The sequence below is a fragment of the Anas acuta genome, chromosome 1 (genome assembly GCF_963932015.1).
Source record: "Anas acuta chromosome 1, bAnaAcu1.1, whole genome shotgun sequence".
Taxonomy (NCBI): Eukaryota; Metazoa; Chordata; class Aves; order Anseriformes; family Anatidae; genus Anas; species Anas acuta.
Genome location: NC_088979.1, coordinates 201,274,558 through 201,293,784, shown reverse-complemented (window position 1 = coordinate 201,293,784; position 19,227 = coordinate 201,274,558). Strand labels below are relative to the sequence as shown.

Here is a 19,227-nt window from a genome sequence, read left to right as displayed (position 1 = left end):
CCCAGGGTGTGACCTGGGCAAGCATCCAGCCTTGATGCCAATAGGAGACTGTAACGTGCCCAGGGCAGAGATTGGAGCTTTTGACTTGGTTTTAATCCTGCTCAATGATTTTCTTAGAAACCCTTCTGATTAATGAGGGGTTTCTAACAGGAGCAGCGGGATGTGGCTGGGGCTGGGATTTGGGCTTTGGCAACCCGAGGAAGCTCCTTCACCCCAGCACCGTGGGATGCTGCCCAGCTTTGTGCCAACACCACTGCCCTGGGGATGGACCCATGCTGCGAAACAATGCTACCTTTGCAAAAATAATAAAAAAAAAATTAAAAAAGAGAGACCCAGGTCCAGCTGACAGCTGAGGACAGGGCTCCAGGGTGGGATGAGGGACTCCGAAGCAGCTTTGCTACCAAAATCGCTGTGTTTTGAACCGTGCCCTGAGCGGGATGAGTCGAGGCAGAAAAGGCACCTGTCAGCAGTGATATGTTTGCTTGTTTCTCCGAGGTTTCTTTGCAAAAGGCAGGCAGTGGGTTTCCACCTCAGCAGCTGGGAACAACACGTGTGTGGGGGAGCACGGTCTGCAAACCCTTTGGTCCTCTTAAATGTGAAATTGCCTCTGGTTGCTGCTGGGTTTCCTCTTCCTCAATCTCTCTTCCCCTCTTTATTTATTTATTTATTTATTTTTATATTTTGCGTGCAGCTGGGCTGCTCAGAAACCAACCCAAGCCAAACACCATGAACCTGAGAGCGATTTAACAAACCACCAAAGAATGCCCAACAAATCGTTGTTGCAACGGCAGCGATTTGAGTAACTTGGTGAAGGACATGTGGGTGGAAAGAGGGTTTTTCTAGAGATGGATTTACAGCCTGAGAGCCAAATTTTGGAGAATCTATTGATACCTTTTCTGTTTTTGGGTCTGGTTTTGCTACCGGGACATGCTTGCAGCCATGGGGTTGAGTTGGCCAACGTGGCAGCGGTGGCTAACGGCCCGGCTACGAACGAGACGAGACAAAGCAGCCAGGGATGTGGCTGATGTGTGCCAGCACCAGGGCTTAGTCACCTCGTTTCATCGATGACTTGACTCTGTCTGAATGCAAAATGACCAGATTTTTAAGTAGCTTCAGACAGCAGCAGGGATGGAGGCGATCGCGTGTGATCCCGCACGTGCTCCATGCCCCAAAGGAGCTGTGCTTGGTGGGCTGTGTGGGGTGGGTTTTTGGGGCTGGCCACCTCTGGAACAAGCATCTGTTTAAGACGAGATGGGGAGGGGACCCACAGCACATCCGTGCTCACAGCACGTGCTGAAAATGAGGGGGAGTGCAGCTACCATGACCCCTGCCTTCACCCCAAGCCCACACCGGTGGGATGCCTGCTGGCTGGGGCTGAAGGAAGACCTTGCTCTTACAGAGCTGGAAGGTCTGGGAGATGCTCTGGGCTCCATGCACACCTCCATGTGTGCCAGCACCCATAGGGGTGCAGACTGGGGCTCCTGCTGGCTCAGCTTGTGAGATGGGTGACCCCAGAGCCTTTCCGACCCCAGAACCTCTCCAACTCCAGAGCCTGTCCGACCCCAAAGCCTCTCCAACCACATCATCACAACACTGCCCAGCAGCAGGAACGATGTGCCCATCACTCAGGTGCCCCAAACCACCCAAGCTTAGGCGATAAACGCATGGCACAAAGCGAATGCAGGTTGTGCCTACATCCTGAGCCCAGCTCGCTTTCTGTACTGGGAAGCTGGCAGGCGAAACCACCCGTCTGAGAGCCTGTGGTGACTCAAGACGTGCTGTAGCAGTTGTTTGGATGTAGCCTGAGCCCAGGGTAAACAGCCGGGCAGGGAAATGCGAAACCCTCACCCCGACCTCGCCGTCACCGCCAGGGCGCTGCAAGCAGGGACGTGCCGAGCCCCCAGCACGGCGCTGAGCACGAGGACACGGTGCAGAGGAACACGTGGGATGAGCCCACATCCCCCCACAGCTGTTTGTTTGGGGTCTGAGGAGTAGGAAGGGGAAATTGCAGCCTCCTTAGGGCAAGGAGTTTGCGCTCTGATTCCCCAGTGAGCGGTGGTGCCAGAAATACCGAAGCAGGTGCAGTAAGAGTTGTTTTCCCCCTTCTCCATCACACTCAGTGGGGACAGCTCATGGTCAGTGGGATAGGAACGTGTGTGGCCCAGATCTCATGGCTCTGCTTCTCAGCTCAAGTGACAGCAGCTGGTTGGGGAGAAAACTGGGTCATTCCCAGTGTTACAAAGCATGGTGGCGGCCCTCCTGTTCCCCACCAAACTACCATGTCCCCAAATGCCAGTTGGCTGCTATCTGCTAAAGTCCAGGGCAGAAATCTAAACATTCAGCTGAGTTTTCTTTCCTTTTCCTTTCTTTCCCCCCTACCCTCTCTCCAAGAAGCTGTTAACTGCTTGTCATTGTGGCTTGGAAAATGCAAATACATTTGAGAAAATATGTTGGCAACAAGCTCCCCATATTTCAGTTTGACCCAATATCTCAGAGAAATTTCCCGTTAATATTTTTCATGTCTGATTGGAAAATATCAGTGAAAGAAGAAACGAAATTCTGTAGATATTTTTGGACCGATTTTGACTTTTTTTTCTGGCTAGGTCTTCATGGTATGGAAATGATTAAACAAAATACATAAATTGAAAACTTCTGGTAGGAATTAGATAAATTGAAATATTTGCCTTCCATGCAGAACAAAATTTGAGAAAAGCCTGATAAGAAAATCTGGTTATTTAACCTCTGCATTCCAGCAACCTGTGTGCACTGCTTCTAGCTATTCAGCTCCAGGAATTGGCTAAGTCGTTAGGAGATCTGAAAGGTTACCTGGGGCTGTGGAGAGCTCCAGCAAGAGATACGGAGACTCAGCCTGGCTCCCACAGCTGAAGACAGACCTCCTTGAGATGTCCATCAAGAGCAGATCCTCATCTTTCATCAAGATGTCTTTCATCTCTTGATCATTTTCATTCCTAGTTCAGAGAACTCGGAAATCCTTGCCATCTCACGGTGGCCTTTCAGTTGGCTGGTCCTTGGACATCTTTCAGCATAGTCATGGACCTTCTCATTCTGAATTTCAACATATTGACCATACGTGCTTGGTTGTTTTTCACAGACATCCTAAAATCCTTGCAGGTCTCAGGTTTAAGAGCATGTGACAACAGCCTGGGACACTTAAACCTCACTTCTTGGTGGCTTGTGGTTTCCATCAGCTGGATGGAGAGGTGAGCCCTTGGGGAAGGAACAGGGAACCAAGGAGTGGTGCTGGTCCCAATCATGGTTCTTCTCAGCTGGGATCGAGGTGTGGGATGCTGTTGGGCAACCATCGCCTGCCACTGCCTGCATGGTCCCAGCCCTGCAAGGAAGCAGGGACGAGCGGGTTGTCGATACAGCAGACGTGCTCACAAGGGTGTGGAGAGATCCTCAGCACGTACGCAGTTTCGAAATGCAGCTCCTCATCAAAGCTTCATCCTAGCTCCCAGCGTGGGTTTGTGTCTCGAGGAGCAAGGCTTGAGTCTTGAGGAACAAGGAATTGCATTTTGGATCACCTCATCCTGAAGCCCACCAGGATTTGCATCAGATGGCTTTAGCTGTAGACCAACGCTCACAGGCCACGGACACCTCCAGAACACAACTTAGCCTGGTTTCAGTGTCCGTGGCAGGGCAGGTGAATCACTTCGGGAGTGCCCATTTCTCTCTGCAGATGGTCAGAAGCAACCAGCTCCTTGCAGACACCCAGATTGACACAAATCCTTCCCAAATACTACCCACAGCCTTCTTGCGGATGCTCCCAACAGCAGATCCTCCCAGGATGCTGCCCTGTAAGGTGGTGTTTTATCACCCCTGATAGAAAAAAAACATACCAGGACCTGCACTGATATTAGCAGGGGGTGATGGCAGAGATAAATAAAACATCCTTTTTCCCAGGCTGTGATTAATCTGCCACATTTTGCTGCCCATGAGCACAAACCACAAGGTTTGCTTCCTCCCTAACCCCAGCCGCCCTCAGGCTAACCTGAAACTTTCACAGTGAGCCAAGAGCGTTGTGTTGGTGCTCCTTGGCTTCTTCCAGGAGATTCCCCTGCATCCCCAGCAGCTGGCTCGGTGACATCAGTGCTCCTGGGGAGCCTGCCGGTCACCATGGCACTGCTGAGGTTGTCCCTGTTACATCACAAGGTGAGTCAGCCCCCGAATGAGAGGCCACAGCCTTTGCCATTGTTTGATTTAATAAGCTGCGATGATGATGAGATAACGATCCCGGCCCTTAATGAAAGGCAGGTGCAAATAAGGCGTTGGGCAATAATTCAACAGCAGAGTCCTCTAATGATAATGATAATGAGAGGCTGTGATTTCCGGAGGGTGACCATCCTCCGCCTTAAATAGGCTGGTCCCTAGGGTGTTTCCGATGGAGGTGGAGGGCTGCATCCCACATGCACCACGGGGCTGGGGAATTAAGCTCCTAATTAACCCAACCTCCTACAAGACCACCCCAAAAATAGGCCATTTAAATGACCCCTGTAGCAATCTGTGCTCAGAGCAGGGCAAATCTTGGACCTGCTGCATGGCTTTGCAGCACGAATTAGGTCTGGATCAGGCATGAGCATGTGGCCCTATTTCTGCTGATGTATCTGGGCAAAGCACCCTGGCACTTTATGGGACGTGCTGGCAGCAGGATAAGGGCAATCTGAGCTGACACAGCCTCACCTGGGACACAGAAGCCCTACAAGTGCCCTTTTCTTTCCGCCCAGCAGGATTTGGGGCTGGGTCGGTGCCTTGTGGTTGTGGAGCTGGGTAACCTCTGGTTGAGTTTAGCATCTCGTGGCATTACACCCTGATTCAATCCCAGGGCTCCAGCGGGGGATTTCACACCCGATATAAAAAGCCCAGGACAAAGTGTGAATTGTTTGTTTGATATAACTGAAAGTACCCATCAGGAGGAGGCACGATAAGGTGAATATTGGCGTCGTGGAGTCACCGGCAGTGTCAAAATCTGGAGTTTTGGCTCCCTGACAGCTCCGCAGCCTTTGACCCTCTCTGTTGGGACCAAGCCTGGAATCTTTCAGCCGGATTTCATTTCAAGGGAAAACAGTATCAGATTCCTGAGACCGGAATATCCCCGGCTCCTGGCTGTGTAATTACCCTCTAACAATTTTAAAGCTCCGTGTTTGTCTCCTCAGCCTAGGGAGCTGGTTGTCTGTCTGATTTAGCTGCTTACGGGGGGAGATTTGTTTTGCACTTGCCTTCTGAGGTCGGGAACTTGCACAGGACGTTGCTCAAGCTGCTTGGACACGTTTCTGAGCAGGCTTTCAGCCGGCATTGAGAAATGTTCCCGCTCCAATGTACATTGCAGGTTCAGAATGTTATTTCCAACTTATTTTTCTTTCTTGAAAATTACAGGAGATTTTCAGACCATAAATTTTATCTCCTTGGCTAGTGTCCCCTGAGAGGCATCTCATGGACAGGCCACAGGGACCTCATCCTGGTGCTTTCTGTGGGACAGTGTATTGGGGTAATTTGGAAGAAGAGATGCATCTGCATCATATTTTCTGGTTTAGGCAAAACTGGTCCATGAATCAGAGATAAAACCCCTTCCACGGGATTTTAAATAGGAACATCAATCTAAAAGGCTCCTTCGGGCTCATCAGTCCTGGCTCCTGGATACCTGCCTAAGCCCTTGGGTCTTACTTGGACTTTCCAGGGACCTGCCAGCCCTCTCCAAGATCTCAGCACAATGACAGAGGGACCCTTGGGGATTCTACTCCTAGCTTGGGGAATGCACTTGAAATCCAGGCTCTCATCCTTCCTTCTCCCACATATTTATAATGGGCAGGCAATTCATTTGTACCTCTCCCATTTCCTTTACTGTTTGCCTTTAACTCACCCAGTTATAACCAAAAGTCTCTAGTTTGGGCACAAATCCGACAGCTTGAAATATTTCCTGTTACTTTTGGCACCTCTTTTGAGCCACAATCACTTTCTCCCATGCTGCCAATTGACGCTTCTCATCACCTGCACTTTTCGTCCTCCCAGGCTGTGTTTCCTTTTCCTAACAGCACAGAAATCACTCACTTTTTGGGTGTCTCTTGCCTCGTATCAGCATCAGTGCAAATTCCTAAACCACAGCACTGCCATCCTCCCTTTGCAAAGCTCCTTGCAGTAAATCAGGTGCTAACTAGGCTTGAACCCCCATCCTTCTGCTTGAAGGGCTCCTGAATGAAAAGAAAGAGGAAAAAAATGCTTTTAGCAAGGCTGACGGCATAGCAGGAAAGAGGGTTGACTGCAGGCAGAATTTACTGCCCCTCAAATACTTTCTGTGTAGCACCGAGCACGACAGCGACAGCACGCAGGGGTGCTCAGAGCAGAGGGACCGAGCAAGAGTGACCAGGTCTGAGGGGTGAATATGGCCAAGAAGGCATTTAGAGAAACCTAAAGGGAGCCTCATTTTGCTGGTAGACGGTGATGTGAGCTTTTTTGGTTGGATTTTTTTTTTTTTTCCTGCCTGGCTAGCACCATTGCTGCAAGCCGGCTCACGTGCACGCGAGCTGATTTTGGCACTTGTTGCTCAAGCGTTGCTGAAAGCCTCCACATGCATTTGTGCAGATCCCTCGTGGCTTTTCCTGCCTCTTGGCTGCCAAGAAAAGGCGAGCTCAGCTCCCGGCAGGGCGTTTGACTGGGGCCGATGGAGTGGGGTTGAGCAACGCCTCGTTCCTCCCCGGGGATTTCCCCCTTTCGCTATCAGCCCTCGTTCCTCAAACCCAATTGATTTTTTTTCCCCTTCTCCACTTGCAGCTATTTTAAGCAAGGTGCTGCCTGTGCCGACTGGCAGATGCTGGGTGGCCCTGAGTGCCTGCTCTGTGGGGTATTTTGGTGCTCGGCTGCTCACCCCAAGCCGAGTTGCTTACAGCTGGGGAAGGAAGCCGTTTCGCTAACACGTCAGGTCCAGTTGCAGAGTGCAATAGTGTACAAAGGGGACAGCCTGTCCCCAGCCGGGGGAACGGGTTGATTTCTTGGGTGTTTGGGTAAAGGGAGGAGGGCTTGGGGCACAAGGTGTTCTCTGCTCTGCCCCGATCCTGCTCTCCCCGTTGCAGAGTTGAAGGGGGAATCAGAGACCGAATTGGGCTCTCCCTGCCACATTCAGGAGAGTGAATCTGTTACCACCACAAGCAGAGCAATTTAAACGTGCAGGCACAAAGGGCCATGAGCAAAATGCCCAGAAGTTTTGCAAACTCCTCCAGGACTCCCCCAAAAAGCCACCCCAGCAGCGACAGCAGTTCCCTGTCCAGCAGTCAAGAGGAGGACGCAACCACTTGGTTCCTCCCTGACCCTTCCGAAAGCCCCTGGTGTGCTGCAGGCAGCTTTCCTGGCTTCCCCATGGCCCCCCTGATTCTTTTTTCGGAAGCAAAAAGAGTTGTTTTTGTTTTTTTTTTTTTCAAATTGGTTTATAAATACCCCTCCTCTCTCCCGGATGAGTAATTTGCCCTGTTGCAAAACGGTGCCTTCAGCGCGCTAGCAAGAAGCCGGGCAGCTGCTGGCTTAAATTTTGCAACCTGCCTCCGAAGGGAGGATTGTGCCCATGTCGCAGCCTGGTAAACTGAGGCTGTGCTGGAAATTGCTGCCCAGCCATTAACGGAGCTCACCTATAGCTGTATTTTCGCGGTGATGCAAGCCCTGAGCCACCATCTCCAAATTTATCCATGCGAAGAGGCGCTTGGGTTCCCCGTAAATTGCACCCTCTCATCTTTGACGCCACGACGGCCCCAATGCTGCACTGAACGTAGGCATGAATGGGACTCGTGCTTTCCTTGCAAGCTTCCTTTAAAGGAAAAAAAGGAAAAAGAAAGAAAAAAAGGTGATGAATCACAGCTTAGTCAGAGTTGGGGCTGCCGTTCCCTGCATTTTGATGGCGTGGGAACGGTGCCAGGGCTGGCTGCCATCCCCTGGATTGGTACCCAGGTAGGTTCTTCCCCAGGGGATGGGGACTTGAGCCCAGGGTTTGGATTTTGGGCCCTATACAGAGCCTTTTCCCACTGTTTGGGATGGGCTGCTAGGTCATTTCAGTGTTTTAACAGCCGGGACACAAAATAAGGGAAAGGAGGTATTTGGATTTTGGTATTTCAGAGAAGTCACCAGGCTACAATCCCCGTAAGAGATTGCTCTCACAAATTTGGGATTTTTTCCCCGTTCCCACTGGATTCCCACCCAAAGTGATTTCATCTGCAGATTTCAAGCCCGGGCTTTACATTTTTATACCTCCCAATGCACCTTGTGCTGCCACCACCCTCACAACCAAGAGTGCCTTATAAATAGTAATGATGCTCCTTCCAGCTGACCTCGCTTGGAGCAGCTGCGTGTTCGTGCCTTTGGAAACCAGGCCACTTATTTAGGAGTTTAAGTATGGTCTAGCTTTCCGCTCCAGTTATTTAGGCATTTTTAGCCAAGAGTTACTAGGTGGATCTAATTTGAAGCGACTGTGATTTTAATTCAGGCGGAGGTTCGCTTTCCTGCTCTTTTTGACGCTCTTGCGGTGGTGATTTTGGAAGCGGCTGAAGCTTCTGGGAAAGACGTGGAGAGGAGCACGGAGCTGCAGAAGGAAGGGGAATGCCCCAAACCCTTGTCCTGCATCAGCATGTGAATTTTCTTCCCTCTTCTGAGCTGCGTTTTAGCTGGTTACCGAATTTTTCCTGCCCTCTGTGGGGAAAGATTAATTTAGCAGCAGCGGCAACAGCATCCGATCAACCTGCCTCCACCCAGGGTGGCATAAAACCCATTGCTGAAATGGATTTTTGGAGAAAGGGGGAAAATAAAATAGCCAAAATCTATCAAAATAGTCTTCTGCCCTCCCCGAGGATGTATTTTGTGTATTGTCTTGGGGGGGGGCACATCTCTGTCTCGCTGATTCACCCCCACCTCTCCAGCTGATGCTCTCACCCTCTTCCTTCCCACATCCCAAATCTCTGCATCCTTTGCAGCTCCCACACAGTACCATTTTTTTTTTTTTGTCTATGAATATATTTTTCCTGCGTAGCACACTGAGGGATTGTGCACTTTTTTTTTTTTACTCCATCCATCTCGACTCCATGTAAGGAGACAGCCAAAAAGATATTCTTTGTCATAAAAACACATGCCTGTTTTTCCTAGTGGAAGATGCCCTAAAATAATACCGGAGGCTATTCAGTATGTAGCTGAGATGCTAACTTGCCAGCATCTTTATTTCCGTGCAAAATTTGCTTTATTTAGCAAATCAAGCTAGAATAAACCCAGTGGAGCACTTCCCAGCCACGAAATATCGAACTTTCCCCACCGACCACTCAGCATCCCACTGCTGCCGGGGCGCACCGCGTCGCTTGGGATGTGAGCATCCCCAAATCGTGATGTTCATGTTAATTTTAATTGTATTATTATTTTGGAGGGGAAAGCTGGATTTCCCCACACCTTTATTTATCGCCCTTGCCACGTTTGGGTTGGAATTAGTGCTTTTCACCGCTGAATTGAAGGCGGCGAGGTCACCTGCGGGAATCTAACTAATGGGTTAAAAATCCCCAAGCGTGGCTACGTTTGGGATAAAAACACCTAATACTCACCCTAATAAAATACACCTACATGCATCAATTGCGCCTAGCGGAGGCAGCGCAGGGGAGGCTCCGCAGCCTCCTCTCCTCCATCCCCGACCCGGGGCGGAGGCCGGGAGGTGGGGGGGAGGCTGCGAGCCTCCCCCGGAGCCTCCGCCCCAGCCTTTTTGCGCGGCTGCGGAGCGAGGCGGAGGCGGAGCAGAGCCCGGGCACCCCCCGGCGGAGGTGGGGGGGTGAAGGAGGCCGGGCCCCAGCCCTGCCTGTGCGACGTGAGCGACGTGCGGAGCCTCCGCAGCCCCCGGCCTCCGCCTCCCACCCGCCGCGGGCCGGGGAGGGGAAAGGGGGTGCGGAAAGAAGAAAGGAGGGGGGGGGGAGCCCGCTCGGGGGAGCCCTTGGGTTTAGAAAGGATTTCTAAAAAAAATATAATTGTGGTTTTAGAATGAGTTTGGTTGCAGAATTGCTTTGGTTTTAGAATTATTTTTTTTTTTTTATTTGCTATTTTCTTTTTTTTTTTCTTCTTTTTTCTTCTTTTCTCTCTTTACTCTTTTCTTTTTTTTTTTCTTTCTTCTTTTCTCCTTTCTTCTATTCTTTTTTTATTCTCTCTTCTATTTTCTCCTTTATTTTCTTTTCTCTCCTTTCTTTCTTTTCTCTTCCTTTCTCCCTTCTCTTCTCTTTTCTTTATTTTTTTCTCTTTTTTCCTTTCATTTTTTTCTCCTTTCTCTTCTCCCTTCTCCTTTCTCTTTTCTTTTTTCTCTTTTCTCCATTCTTTCTTTTCTCTCGTCTTTCTCTCTTTTTTATTTTCTCTTTTCTTTCTTTTTTTTTTCTTCTCCTTTTTTCTCCTTTCCCTTATTTCTTTTTCTCCTTTTTTCTTCTCTTCTCCTTTGTTCTTTTCTCCTCCCTTCCTTTCATCTCCATATTTTCCATTCCATCTCCACCACCCCATCTCCGACACCCCCTTTCCCCATCCCACCCTCTCTCCCCATCACCCCCCACACTCCCACTCCCCTCTTTCTCCCTTTCCACCCCCCCAACCTTTCCATTTAACCCCCCCCCAACAAATCCCCCCCATCCTCCAAACAAAGCCTTTGTCCCGCTGCAGTGCGGGGGGGCCGGCAGCAGGCGGCAGCGCCGCGCCGCGCCCCCCCCCGGCTCCTCCGCCCTCCTCCTCGGCTCCCGCCCCCCCCCGAGGCCCCCCCCGGACCCCGCCCCGGAGGGCGGGGACCCTCGGGCCCCCCCCCTCGGCCTCCCGGCTCCAAATAGGAGCCGCCGCCGCTGTCGCCTCCAGTGCGAGCGCAGCGTGGGAACGGCGGCAGCAGCAGTGCGGCCGCTTCTTTTTGCCAGCCCTCGCCTTCAGCCTTCTTTTTATCTTTAAAAAGGAAGAAAGAGGAGAACAAAAAAACCAAAGCGAAACATATTTTTTTTTGCATTTTTTTTTTTTTTAATTAAAACTAGCAGCGGGACTTGCCCACCTCCCCGCTTTGTGCCCCGTCCCTCCTTCCCCCTCTAAACCCTCACCGAGCGGCAAGCCTTATTTTATCGTCTCCTTTTATATTTTTCGCCCCCCTCCCTTTTTCCCTTATTTTTTTTTTCTCCTTCCATCCCCGTTTTGCGAACGCCCCAAGGTGGACGCGGAGCGCCAAAAGACCTTGGCTTTAAAAATGCCCATGGAGCTGACGCAAAGCCGCATCCAGAAGATTTGGCTCCCCAATGACAACCGGCCGGCGCTGCCCCGCCGCTGTGAGTACGAAAGATGGGATAAATGCGGGGGGGAAACCTGGGGGGAGGTTCAGCATCCCCCCGGCAGGAGGGCGACGGGGGTGGGATGCACCCCCCCCCCCTTTCCTCCTCCCGTGCACCCCCCTTGTGATGCCCTCTCCGAGGGTAGATCCCCCCAAGGTGGACCCCCCCCATACTCTATTTTTCCATATTATCCCTGCAGCCTGACTGTGCCCCCCTCCCCGTAGCATCCCTGTGCATGCTTCCAGCCCAGGAAGGTGCAGCCCGCCTGCATCCGGCCCCACGCATGTCCTGACATTCCCTCCCCCTCGCTTTCCACCCCATAATACTTATAGGATTAACAGCGGATAGGGCAGGTTGCTCTTAGGCTAGCTCAGCTGGGATTTTTCAGGGCACTCAGCACCTTGCCTTGATGTTTGGCTTGATTTTCTTTTACTCGGGGGGGGGTAAGATTGTGGATTTCATAAACCCAGATAACCACCAGCTGTCTGCACCTTGCCACCAGCCCCTGCGCCTGGGGGAGAAAGGAGGCAGGTGGAGGGGAGGGCAAACAAATTGCCTGCTCAGCGTCCTGCAGAAAAAGAAAGCGCGGGGGTGCCCAAAACCAAACCCCACGCTTAAAAAAATAAATACCAGCCAACGCTTGGGTCGCTCCGGCGCTACTATCAAACGCGGCGTGAATCACGGCTGATTTGGGAGCCGGCTCTTTTAACTCACCCGGCAGCTGTGCCACCCCGCGGAGCTCCCAAACCACCAGAGCTGCCAAATAAACATCGCAGGAAGCCGCAGAGGTTGCGGAGAGCGAGGATGGAGGCAGCGTTTTGCAGCCCAGAGAGGGATGGAAGTGGCTCGGAGGTGAATCAGTCCTCCCGCTGCTTTTCTCGAGCAGGCAGCTGCTTCTTTTATTTATTTATTTTTTTTAAGTTCGTGTTTCTCTTGGTCAGTTTACCCACTTTTAAGGAAAAAAAAATATATTCTGGATGAAATGAATGATGCCGTTAATTTTCCCGATGAATCACGGCTGCTGCCCCATAGCTGTGGGTCTCGGCGTGCCACGAGGGATGCTGAGCCTTGTGTCTGGGCACATGTGCAGGGGAAGGCACCGAGGAAATGGCTTTCAGCAGCAACAGGCTGAACATCTGGCTGGCCGTGGGGCAGAAATGGCTGGGCTGGGGTGGGATGGGTGTAATGCGTTGCAGCTGGGTCTGAGTGCTTTGGGTTTCTTTATTTTTTCTCAAGGACTGACACTTTTGAAAGAAATCCCCCGAGCACGTGGTGCCTCACTGTTCTTTTTTTTTTTTTTCTAATTCACTAATTTATTCACGTGGTTTCTGACGGGAGAGCTCCCTCTTGCAGAGGAGAAAGCTAACGTCTTTTAATATACGAATATAATCATAATAATATGATCATTGTTCCTCGGGGTGGGAACGAGCCACGCTCGGCATCATTCGCTGCGATCTATGGGAAGAGCCCGGCTGGGCATTTTTCGGTTTTTGAAACCCGTGGCTTCCCATAGGCGATACTAATTCCTCGGCAGCAACAAAGAGCACGGGCACAAAGGCGTGAGGCCGGCGGGGAGGCACAATGGCGAGCCCCGGCCTCCCTCGAGACCGGCACGGTCCCCAGGGCAGCAGCAGCAGCATCACCATCGGGCCGCTCGGTGCGGGAAATAATTAGCCCGATTGTCCTCCTCCTCCTGGTCGTGGCAGCTCCAAGTGATGCCTTCATCTGGCCCTTTGACGGCGATCCATTCAATTTCTGCCGAGCTGCACGTCTCTCACGTAGGGGCTGGGAAGTCGAGGCGGTGCAGGGAGGGGGCCGGGCTGGGGGATGCTGGAGGAGAGGAGGCAGCGGCCGTGGGCATGCGAAACCTGGGATGCACATCCCAGGGGTTACGCAGGCTCCCCGCAGCCTGCACGCGATGTATGGCCAGGAGATGCAGCTGTCTGCAAAATGCAATGGGGGAAAAAGGTGGAAAAGAGGAGCCCAGGGCTCACGCGGAAGATGCAGCGGGAGGCATGCGGGAATGCTGCCTACGTGGGGACAATAAAAATGCCCGGAGTAGGGAGGCAGCTATTTTATTTAACCTTTTATAGATGCAAATTTCCATTTTTATTTTTTTTTTTCCCCCCCTCCTTCCGCCCCCTCCAGCGAAGCACGGGAGCGCACCCACGCTGGCTCTCAGCTGCTGTGAGGCACGAGATGAGCCGCTTCTAAATATACAGCTCCAGCCTTTCACAAGTCATCCCTGACCTTGACTTACCTGGCTAGATGTCGATAATGAGTGATGAATATGCATTGAAATCCCTGATAGCTTTCCAGGGTGGTGAAAAGAAATGATGAATTAGGTCTTTGTGAAGCGCCCGGAGCAAAACACGGGGCTCGGTTTCATCCCTGCTGCAAAGTTTCCTGGAGCTCGGGGCGGGCTTTTGTGATTTGGCTGGGTTTGGGCTCGGGCTCCTGGTGAGAAGGCGCACACGCCGTGCCCAGCGCTGACCTGGCATTTTGGGGAGTGCTCCCCGGGTCCATATTATGCGTAATTTTTCATGTTGTGAGGGGGACCTGCATCGTTCCTTTGATAGCAAACTGAATTGGGAGAAATTCCTCAAATACCCTCAAATACAGGTGTTTTTGCTGCCTGTGTGCACGCAGCGTGAGCTCTGGAAGCTCGATTTTTATCTGCCTGGAGGTAAAGGGGCACGAAACAGTACCCAGCATTGTCCCTATGTCAAGTACTATTATTTTAATGGCCCCAAATCCTCTTGGCTCTGATCTTTGAGATCCTTTGTCTGCTGGCAGATAGAGAAAGGAGGAGTTGTCTATTCAGGTACAATTCCTTTTTTTTTTTTCTTTTTAATTTTTTTTGTATGTGTGGAAAAAAGCTCTGGAATTTATTGGGCACATGGGGCTGTTGCTGTCCATTCTAAACGGTCAGAGGGGAAAAACGTTTTCCTCTGGTACACCTCAGAGCTCCCCCGGGTACCCCAGCGAACAAAATCAGTGCCTGCCACTGAAGCCGGTGGGAGCTGCCCTGGGCTTTTGAAACGCGGCACCGGGGAGCCAGGTCACACAAAGGGAGCAGCGAGTGCAAGGGCAGCTCTGGCCTCAGGAATGCGGAATATTTAAGAAGAAAGAAATCCCTTTTGGAGAGTTTTTTCTCATCTCTTGTCTGCTGAGTCTGCTTTGGCAAGACACTCAGGCAGATGACGAGAGGCTCGTTGCTGTTCTGGCACCATAACTCGTGGCCTTAATTTGGTTTCTTTAGCTGACAGATCTTTTTTTTTTTTTTCTTGATCCCATGTGCTTCACGTGCTCTCTCTTCATACCTCTCGGTCTGTCTGCCTGCCCCTGAGAAAAAAATCCCCCCAGCAGCCTCTCGTGTCCCTGAATCCTGCTGCCACCGCTGGTCCCACCTGCCCCACGGCAGGCAGGCAGGGGAGCTGGGGCGGGCGCGCTGTTGGACAGCCCATAATTAAACCACATTTTTACGGCGCTGCCATCAGCCATTCACTCCCTGCATTCCTTTCCCATGAGGTCTCTAGGCTCCGGCGGCTTGAAGGGGAGATGAGAAATCCCCCGGAGGGGCTCGCTCCTGGCTGCCTTTGCCAGGAAGGCTCCCCGCACGTGAGGCCAGGCGGGATGAGAGGCGGGTGGTTAATCCAAATTCCATTAGGCATCCTTAAGATCTTCCTTTCCTGCGTGTAAAGCACTTGGCTCGGTGCCTTGGCCTTTGGGATGTGTAGCGCCACGTGAACGTCAGCGTGGAGGTGATGTGGGGAGGCAGGGCAGGAGGATGCTGCCGGTGCGCAATTTCCTCCTGGTTGAACCAGCACCCTGGAGTTTACTTTCTACAGGATTTTCTGGGGAAAAGCGACTCACCTGGGCAGCTGATCTGTCTGCATTTTGTGCAATTCCGTTGAATCAGAGGAGTTTCCTTTAGCTGGCCAAGTCATCGCTCTGGATTTATTTCCAGCTGTTTGACGCAGGACCCTCCTGAGGACAAAATGTAACCAGCCTTAGGTTCCTGGGAGAAAGGGATAAGTCGCTCCTGTATATCTTCTTTTAAATGCTGATGGTTCTGCAGCTGGCTAATGTTAGGGTCCTGCTTGCCTTCAGGGATAAAAAAAAAAAGTTTGCATTTGCATGTGTATTAGCTTAAAAGCTCACCAAAGTTTTTTTTGAAAAGTTGCTCCTGGTGGGTGGAGATCTGAGTGCAGACCCGGTGTTTCAGTGCAGCGGCCGCCTCTGAAAGCAGTCTTTGATTTCTTTTTTTTATTTGGAACTGGTGCTTACTGTCTGAGACACTGTGAGTGCAGACAGACGGGCAGGAGTTGCTGAGCTGGTGGTGGAAAAGCTGACCGAAGGCTGCATTTCTTCCCTCGGGTGGTGCCGTCTCCCATACCCTGGCACGTGCCCAGGCTGCTTGTGGCCATCATTTAGGTTTCCTTAGAATCAACCAAGCCACAGGGATGAGGGCTTGTGTTTGCATTGATTCTTGCAAATGGGGAAACTGAGGCACGGAGGAACCTGGGACAGCCACAGGTTCCTTGCTTTGCAGCCATCAGGATGCTCTCCTCTGGCTGTCAGGGCTGAATTTGGGTCAGGGTGGCTGAGCTGGGGCACTTGTCTTGCTGACTCATGGAGCCATCTGTCCCTGCTCTGTCATGTACTCAGCAGATCTCATCATGAAAATAAGTTGGTGGGTTCCCCTGCTCGGGGTCTTGGTTGTCCACCCTCAGCAGAGGGGGATGCAGAGGAGATGCTGCAGAGATGATGGTGCACGGGGAGCAGAGGCTTTGTTTTTTTTCCAACTTCCAAAGGACCTGGAAGAGGCTGGCTCAAAAGCAAGTGCTGTGCAGGGTTCATAGGAGATGAGCTGGTGCATTAAGAGCTGCTGATGTTTTGCTTTCTCCTCTTCCCCCTTGTAGCCTGTGGGCCGCAGCTTGCCAATTCCCCCACTGTGATAGTGATGGTTGGCCTCCCGGCCCGGGGGAAGACCTACATCTCCAAGAAGCTGACTCGCTACCTCAACTGGATTGGCGTCCCAACAAAAGGTGAGCATCCCTAAGGATTTTTCTCCTTGGTCTGTAGAAAACATCATCTGTGGGTGCTGCACAGCTGAGCTGTGCTGGTGCACGCTCCTGGTTTTGATGTTTTTTGCCTTTCTTGTGCAGTTTTCAACGTGGGCGAGTACCGCCGCGAGGCGGTGAAGCATTACAGCTCCTATGACTTCTTCCGCCCCGACAACGAGGAGGCCATGAAAGTCCGGAGGTAAGTGTGGGACCTGTACCCCAAATGGGGTGGTGGAGCTCGTGGTTAGCATTGGGGTTACCCTGCTTGTTGTGGGGTGCCAGAAGGGCTGGGCTGGAGCATGTGCATCTCCTTGCATGTGCAAGGATCGTCTTTAGGTGGTTTAGAGGTGCCAAGAGCTGAAAACTTGGAGCTGTTGGGATTTGGTGGCTTGGGATCCACAAGGCATCCTCCATCACGGGTACCCCAAGGTCACCATCAGGCTCACCATGAGGTCTGCAGTGATGTTTGGCCTTTACTTCTTTATCTGCCCTGCAGAGCAGCATGGCACTCGGTTTTTCCGTAGGATCAGTGTCAGATGTCCCTGGGAGGGGGCAATGTGGCCAGGTTTGGGGGGGTCTTTTGTGGGGGTCTGTGTTGTTTATTGTGAGGACATCAGGACCACAGGGCTCTCATCTCTCTTGCAGGCAGTGTGCCCTGGCTGCCCTGAGGGACGTCAAGCAGTACCTGACGGAGGAGGCTGGCCAGATCGCGGTAAGAGATGCCCTCTGTGGTGGCTGGCACTAGTCCTGGTCCTAAAGGTGCTTTCTCCAGTGCAGCTCAGGGCAAATCACATGTGGGAAAAGGGGCCACTTGCTCACCCCAGGGCTTGTCTGGTGCTGACATCCCCATGTTGCATCATTGGCCCTGATCTTGCACAGAAATGGGGAAATTCTGACTTTGCAAAATCAGAGTTGGGGATGAACAATCCTGTCCTGCTCTGTGGTTTTGCTTCCTCTGCTTGCTAATCCCCACTTTGAGATCCTCTGGGCAATCTGCATCCTCCCCACTGTCAGCTGGTGTATTTTGCATTTAAAATGTGATGAGGAAGCTGTGACTCTTACGTAAGCTGAGAAAGCAGTTTTAAAAAAACAAACAAACAAAAAAACCCTTTCTCATACATCCTATAAAATATTTTGTGGTCCCAAACCCCAGCACTTCATCAGTAAATGCTCTGGGGTCTTCCCTCAATCTCTCAGGCTATTTTAGTGAGTTGATTGCTTCTCCCTTTATTTTTGTAAAGTTTCCTGAAATTAGGCAGCTGGGAGGTGAGGAAGGATGTTACAAAATGCCCTCTGTGAGAGAAAAAAGTGTGCGGCTCATGTGAGCTTTTCTGAAATCTCCACTACTTCCCCTGGTTTTAAGTTGAGGAAGGGCTTGGTGAGAAACCAGACATCTGTGTTGATAACCAACATTTTTCTTTAAAGGTTTTTGATGCCACCAATACCACACGGGAGAGAAGAGGGATGATCCTAAACTTTGCCAAAGAAAATGGGTTCAAGGTTGGTACCATCGGGCTGCTGCCCATGTTTCATAGTCCACAATAGTGCAAACAATAAACATCAAGAATACATTATGGTGTTGTCCTGAGGATGCTCCAGTGTAAGGGGGAATTTCAGTGCTGGATTGATCAACAGTGTGTGAACCCTTCCTGGTCCTGAGCCCTGGAGAAAGGATGGCAGCAGGGTGGAGGGAGGGAAGCTGGGTTGAACAAGAGCTGGTTGAATGTCCTAAATGTTATTGCTGGTCTTCAGCTGAGCTTTGCTTTGCCTTGCAGGTGTTCTTCATTGAGTCTGTCTGCAATGATCCCACGGTGGTTGCCACCAATGTTATGGTAAGCATGGAAGCAGTTTGTTTTGTTTTCCCTCGTGTAGGATTTTCCACCTGTGCCCAATTGGTTTCTTATCAGAAGACAACTGATGTCTTACCAGACTCAGTTGAGGGTTAGGAGTTTTTTTAATCTTTTTTATGACCTATTCATCCTAGGATGATAAAGGAGCTATTCTAGGGCTGACTGGAGGTAGTGAAAATAAAAGTTGTGGTGGCCTGTCCCCATCTCCCTTCCACTCTGTCTGCATGGCTGTTAATGTTTAAGTTGATATCAAGGAGGGATGTGTATTTAGGCTGCTTCAGTGACCCCAATGTCCCTTGTTTTTGGAAGTGATGGGTGTGGTTAAGTGTTTAAATCCCATCAGAGAGCAGTCAGACTTGGTGTCTTCAGCCACATGCAGCTTTACAGAGTCTATTGAGGTTTGCTTTGAGAGGAATAGAAGCTCAGCTTGGTGGTTTCTTCCCGCTAGTTGAGATCTTGGCTGGGGGAGCAGCATAAAACATCGCTTACTGGCTCCTTTGGGAGCTGCTGGATCTCTGGTTTCCCACCAGCAGAAATGCTTCTCTGCCATTTGGGCTTGGCTAGGGCACGTGGATGCTACTTGGCTTACCTAGGTATGATGGAAGTGTCCTTTCCTCCCTTGGGCTGTGCTCCAGCCGTATCTCCAGCTGTAGGTCTGCACTTTGCCAGTTTTAAAGCATCCGGGAATGTGTCACGGGATATCCAAAGTCTGCAAGAGGCTTTTCCTTGGGTTTTGTTCTGCCCCAAGGACTGTCTCCACAATGGGCACTAGGGTAGGGGCCAGCACATGGCATCTGCTCCTGCTGGGAGCTGCTGCCCTGTGGCTGGTAGGGTGGTTGCATGCTGCCTTTTCCTTGACCCTACTGAAATGCTCAGTTTAGTTCTTTTTTTATTATTATGATTCCTTTGCAACACCCTGAAGCTGGATTTTTTGCAGGTTTTAATCCCTCTCTTTGATGGAAAGTAATTCTTGAAGGGCAGAAAAAAAATGAACTATCTCAG

At 51.1% G+C, this 19,227-nt stretch overlaps 1 protein-coding gene and 1 long non-coding RNA gene across 6 annotated transcripts in view; one reads left to right on the top strand and one right to left on the bottom strand.

Moving 5' to 3' along the window:
* Positions 1–19,227, top strand: part of PFKFB3 (6-phosphofructo-2-kinase/fructose-2,6-biphosphatase 3) — a 38,139-nt gene that overhangs the window by 7,125 nt on the left and 11,787 nt on the right. For 4 of the 5 annotated variants that reach the window (XM_068670089.1, XM_068670087.1, XM_068670088.1 and 1 more), the window contains exons 2-7: positions 11,189–11,303; positions 16,232–16,357; positions 16,478–16,574; positions 17,021–17,087; positions 17,801–17,875; positions 18,151–18,207. In XM_068670089.1, coding sequence (XP_068526190.1) covers positions 11,189–11,303; positions 16,232–16,357; positions 16,478–16,574; positions 17,021–17,087; positions 17,801–17,875; positions 18,151–18,207 — 537 coding nt within the window. The remainder of the gene's footprint in view (positions 1–11,188; positions 11,304–16,231; positions 16,358–16,477; positions 16,575–17,020; positions 17,088–17,800; positions 17,876–18,150; positions 18,208–19,227) is intronic. The other variant, XM_068670090.1, reaches the window with a different exon arrangement.
* Positions 320–4,574, bottom strand: LOC137849925 (uncharacterized). The gene is made up of 2 exons (XR_011092167.1): positions 2,827–4,574; positions 320–2,202 (listed from the first exon to the last, which is right to left on the bottom strand). It is a non-coding gene; the product is annotated as an uncharacterized lncRNA (long non-coding RNA).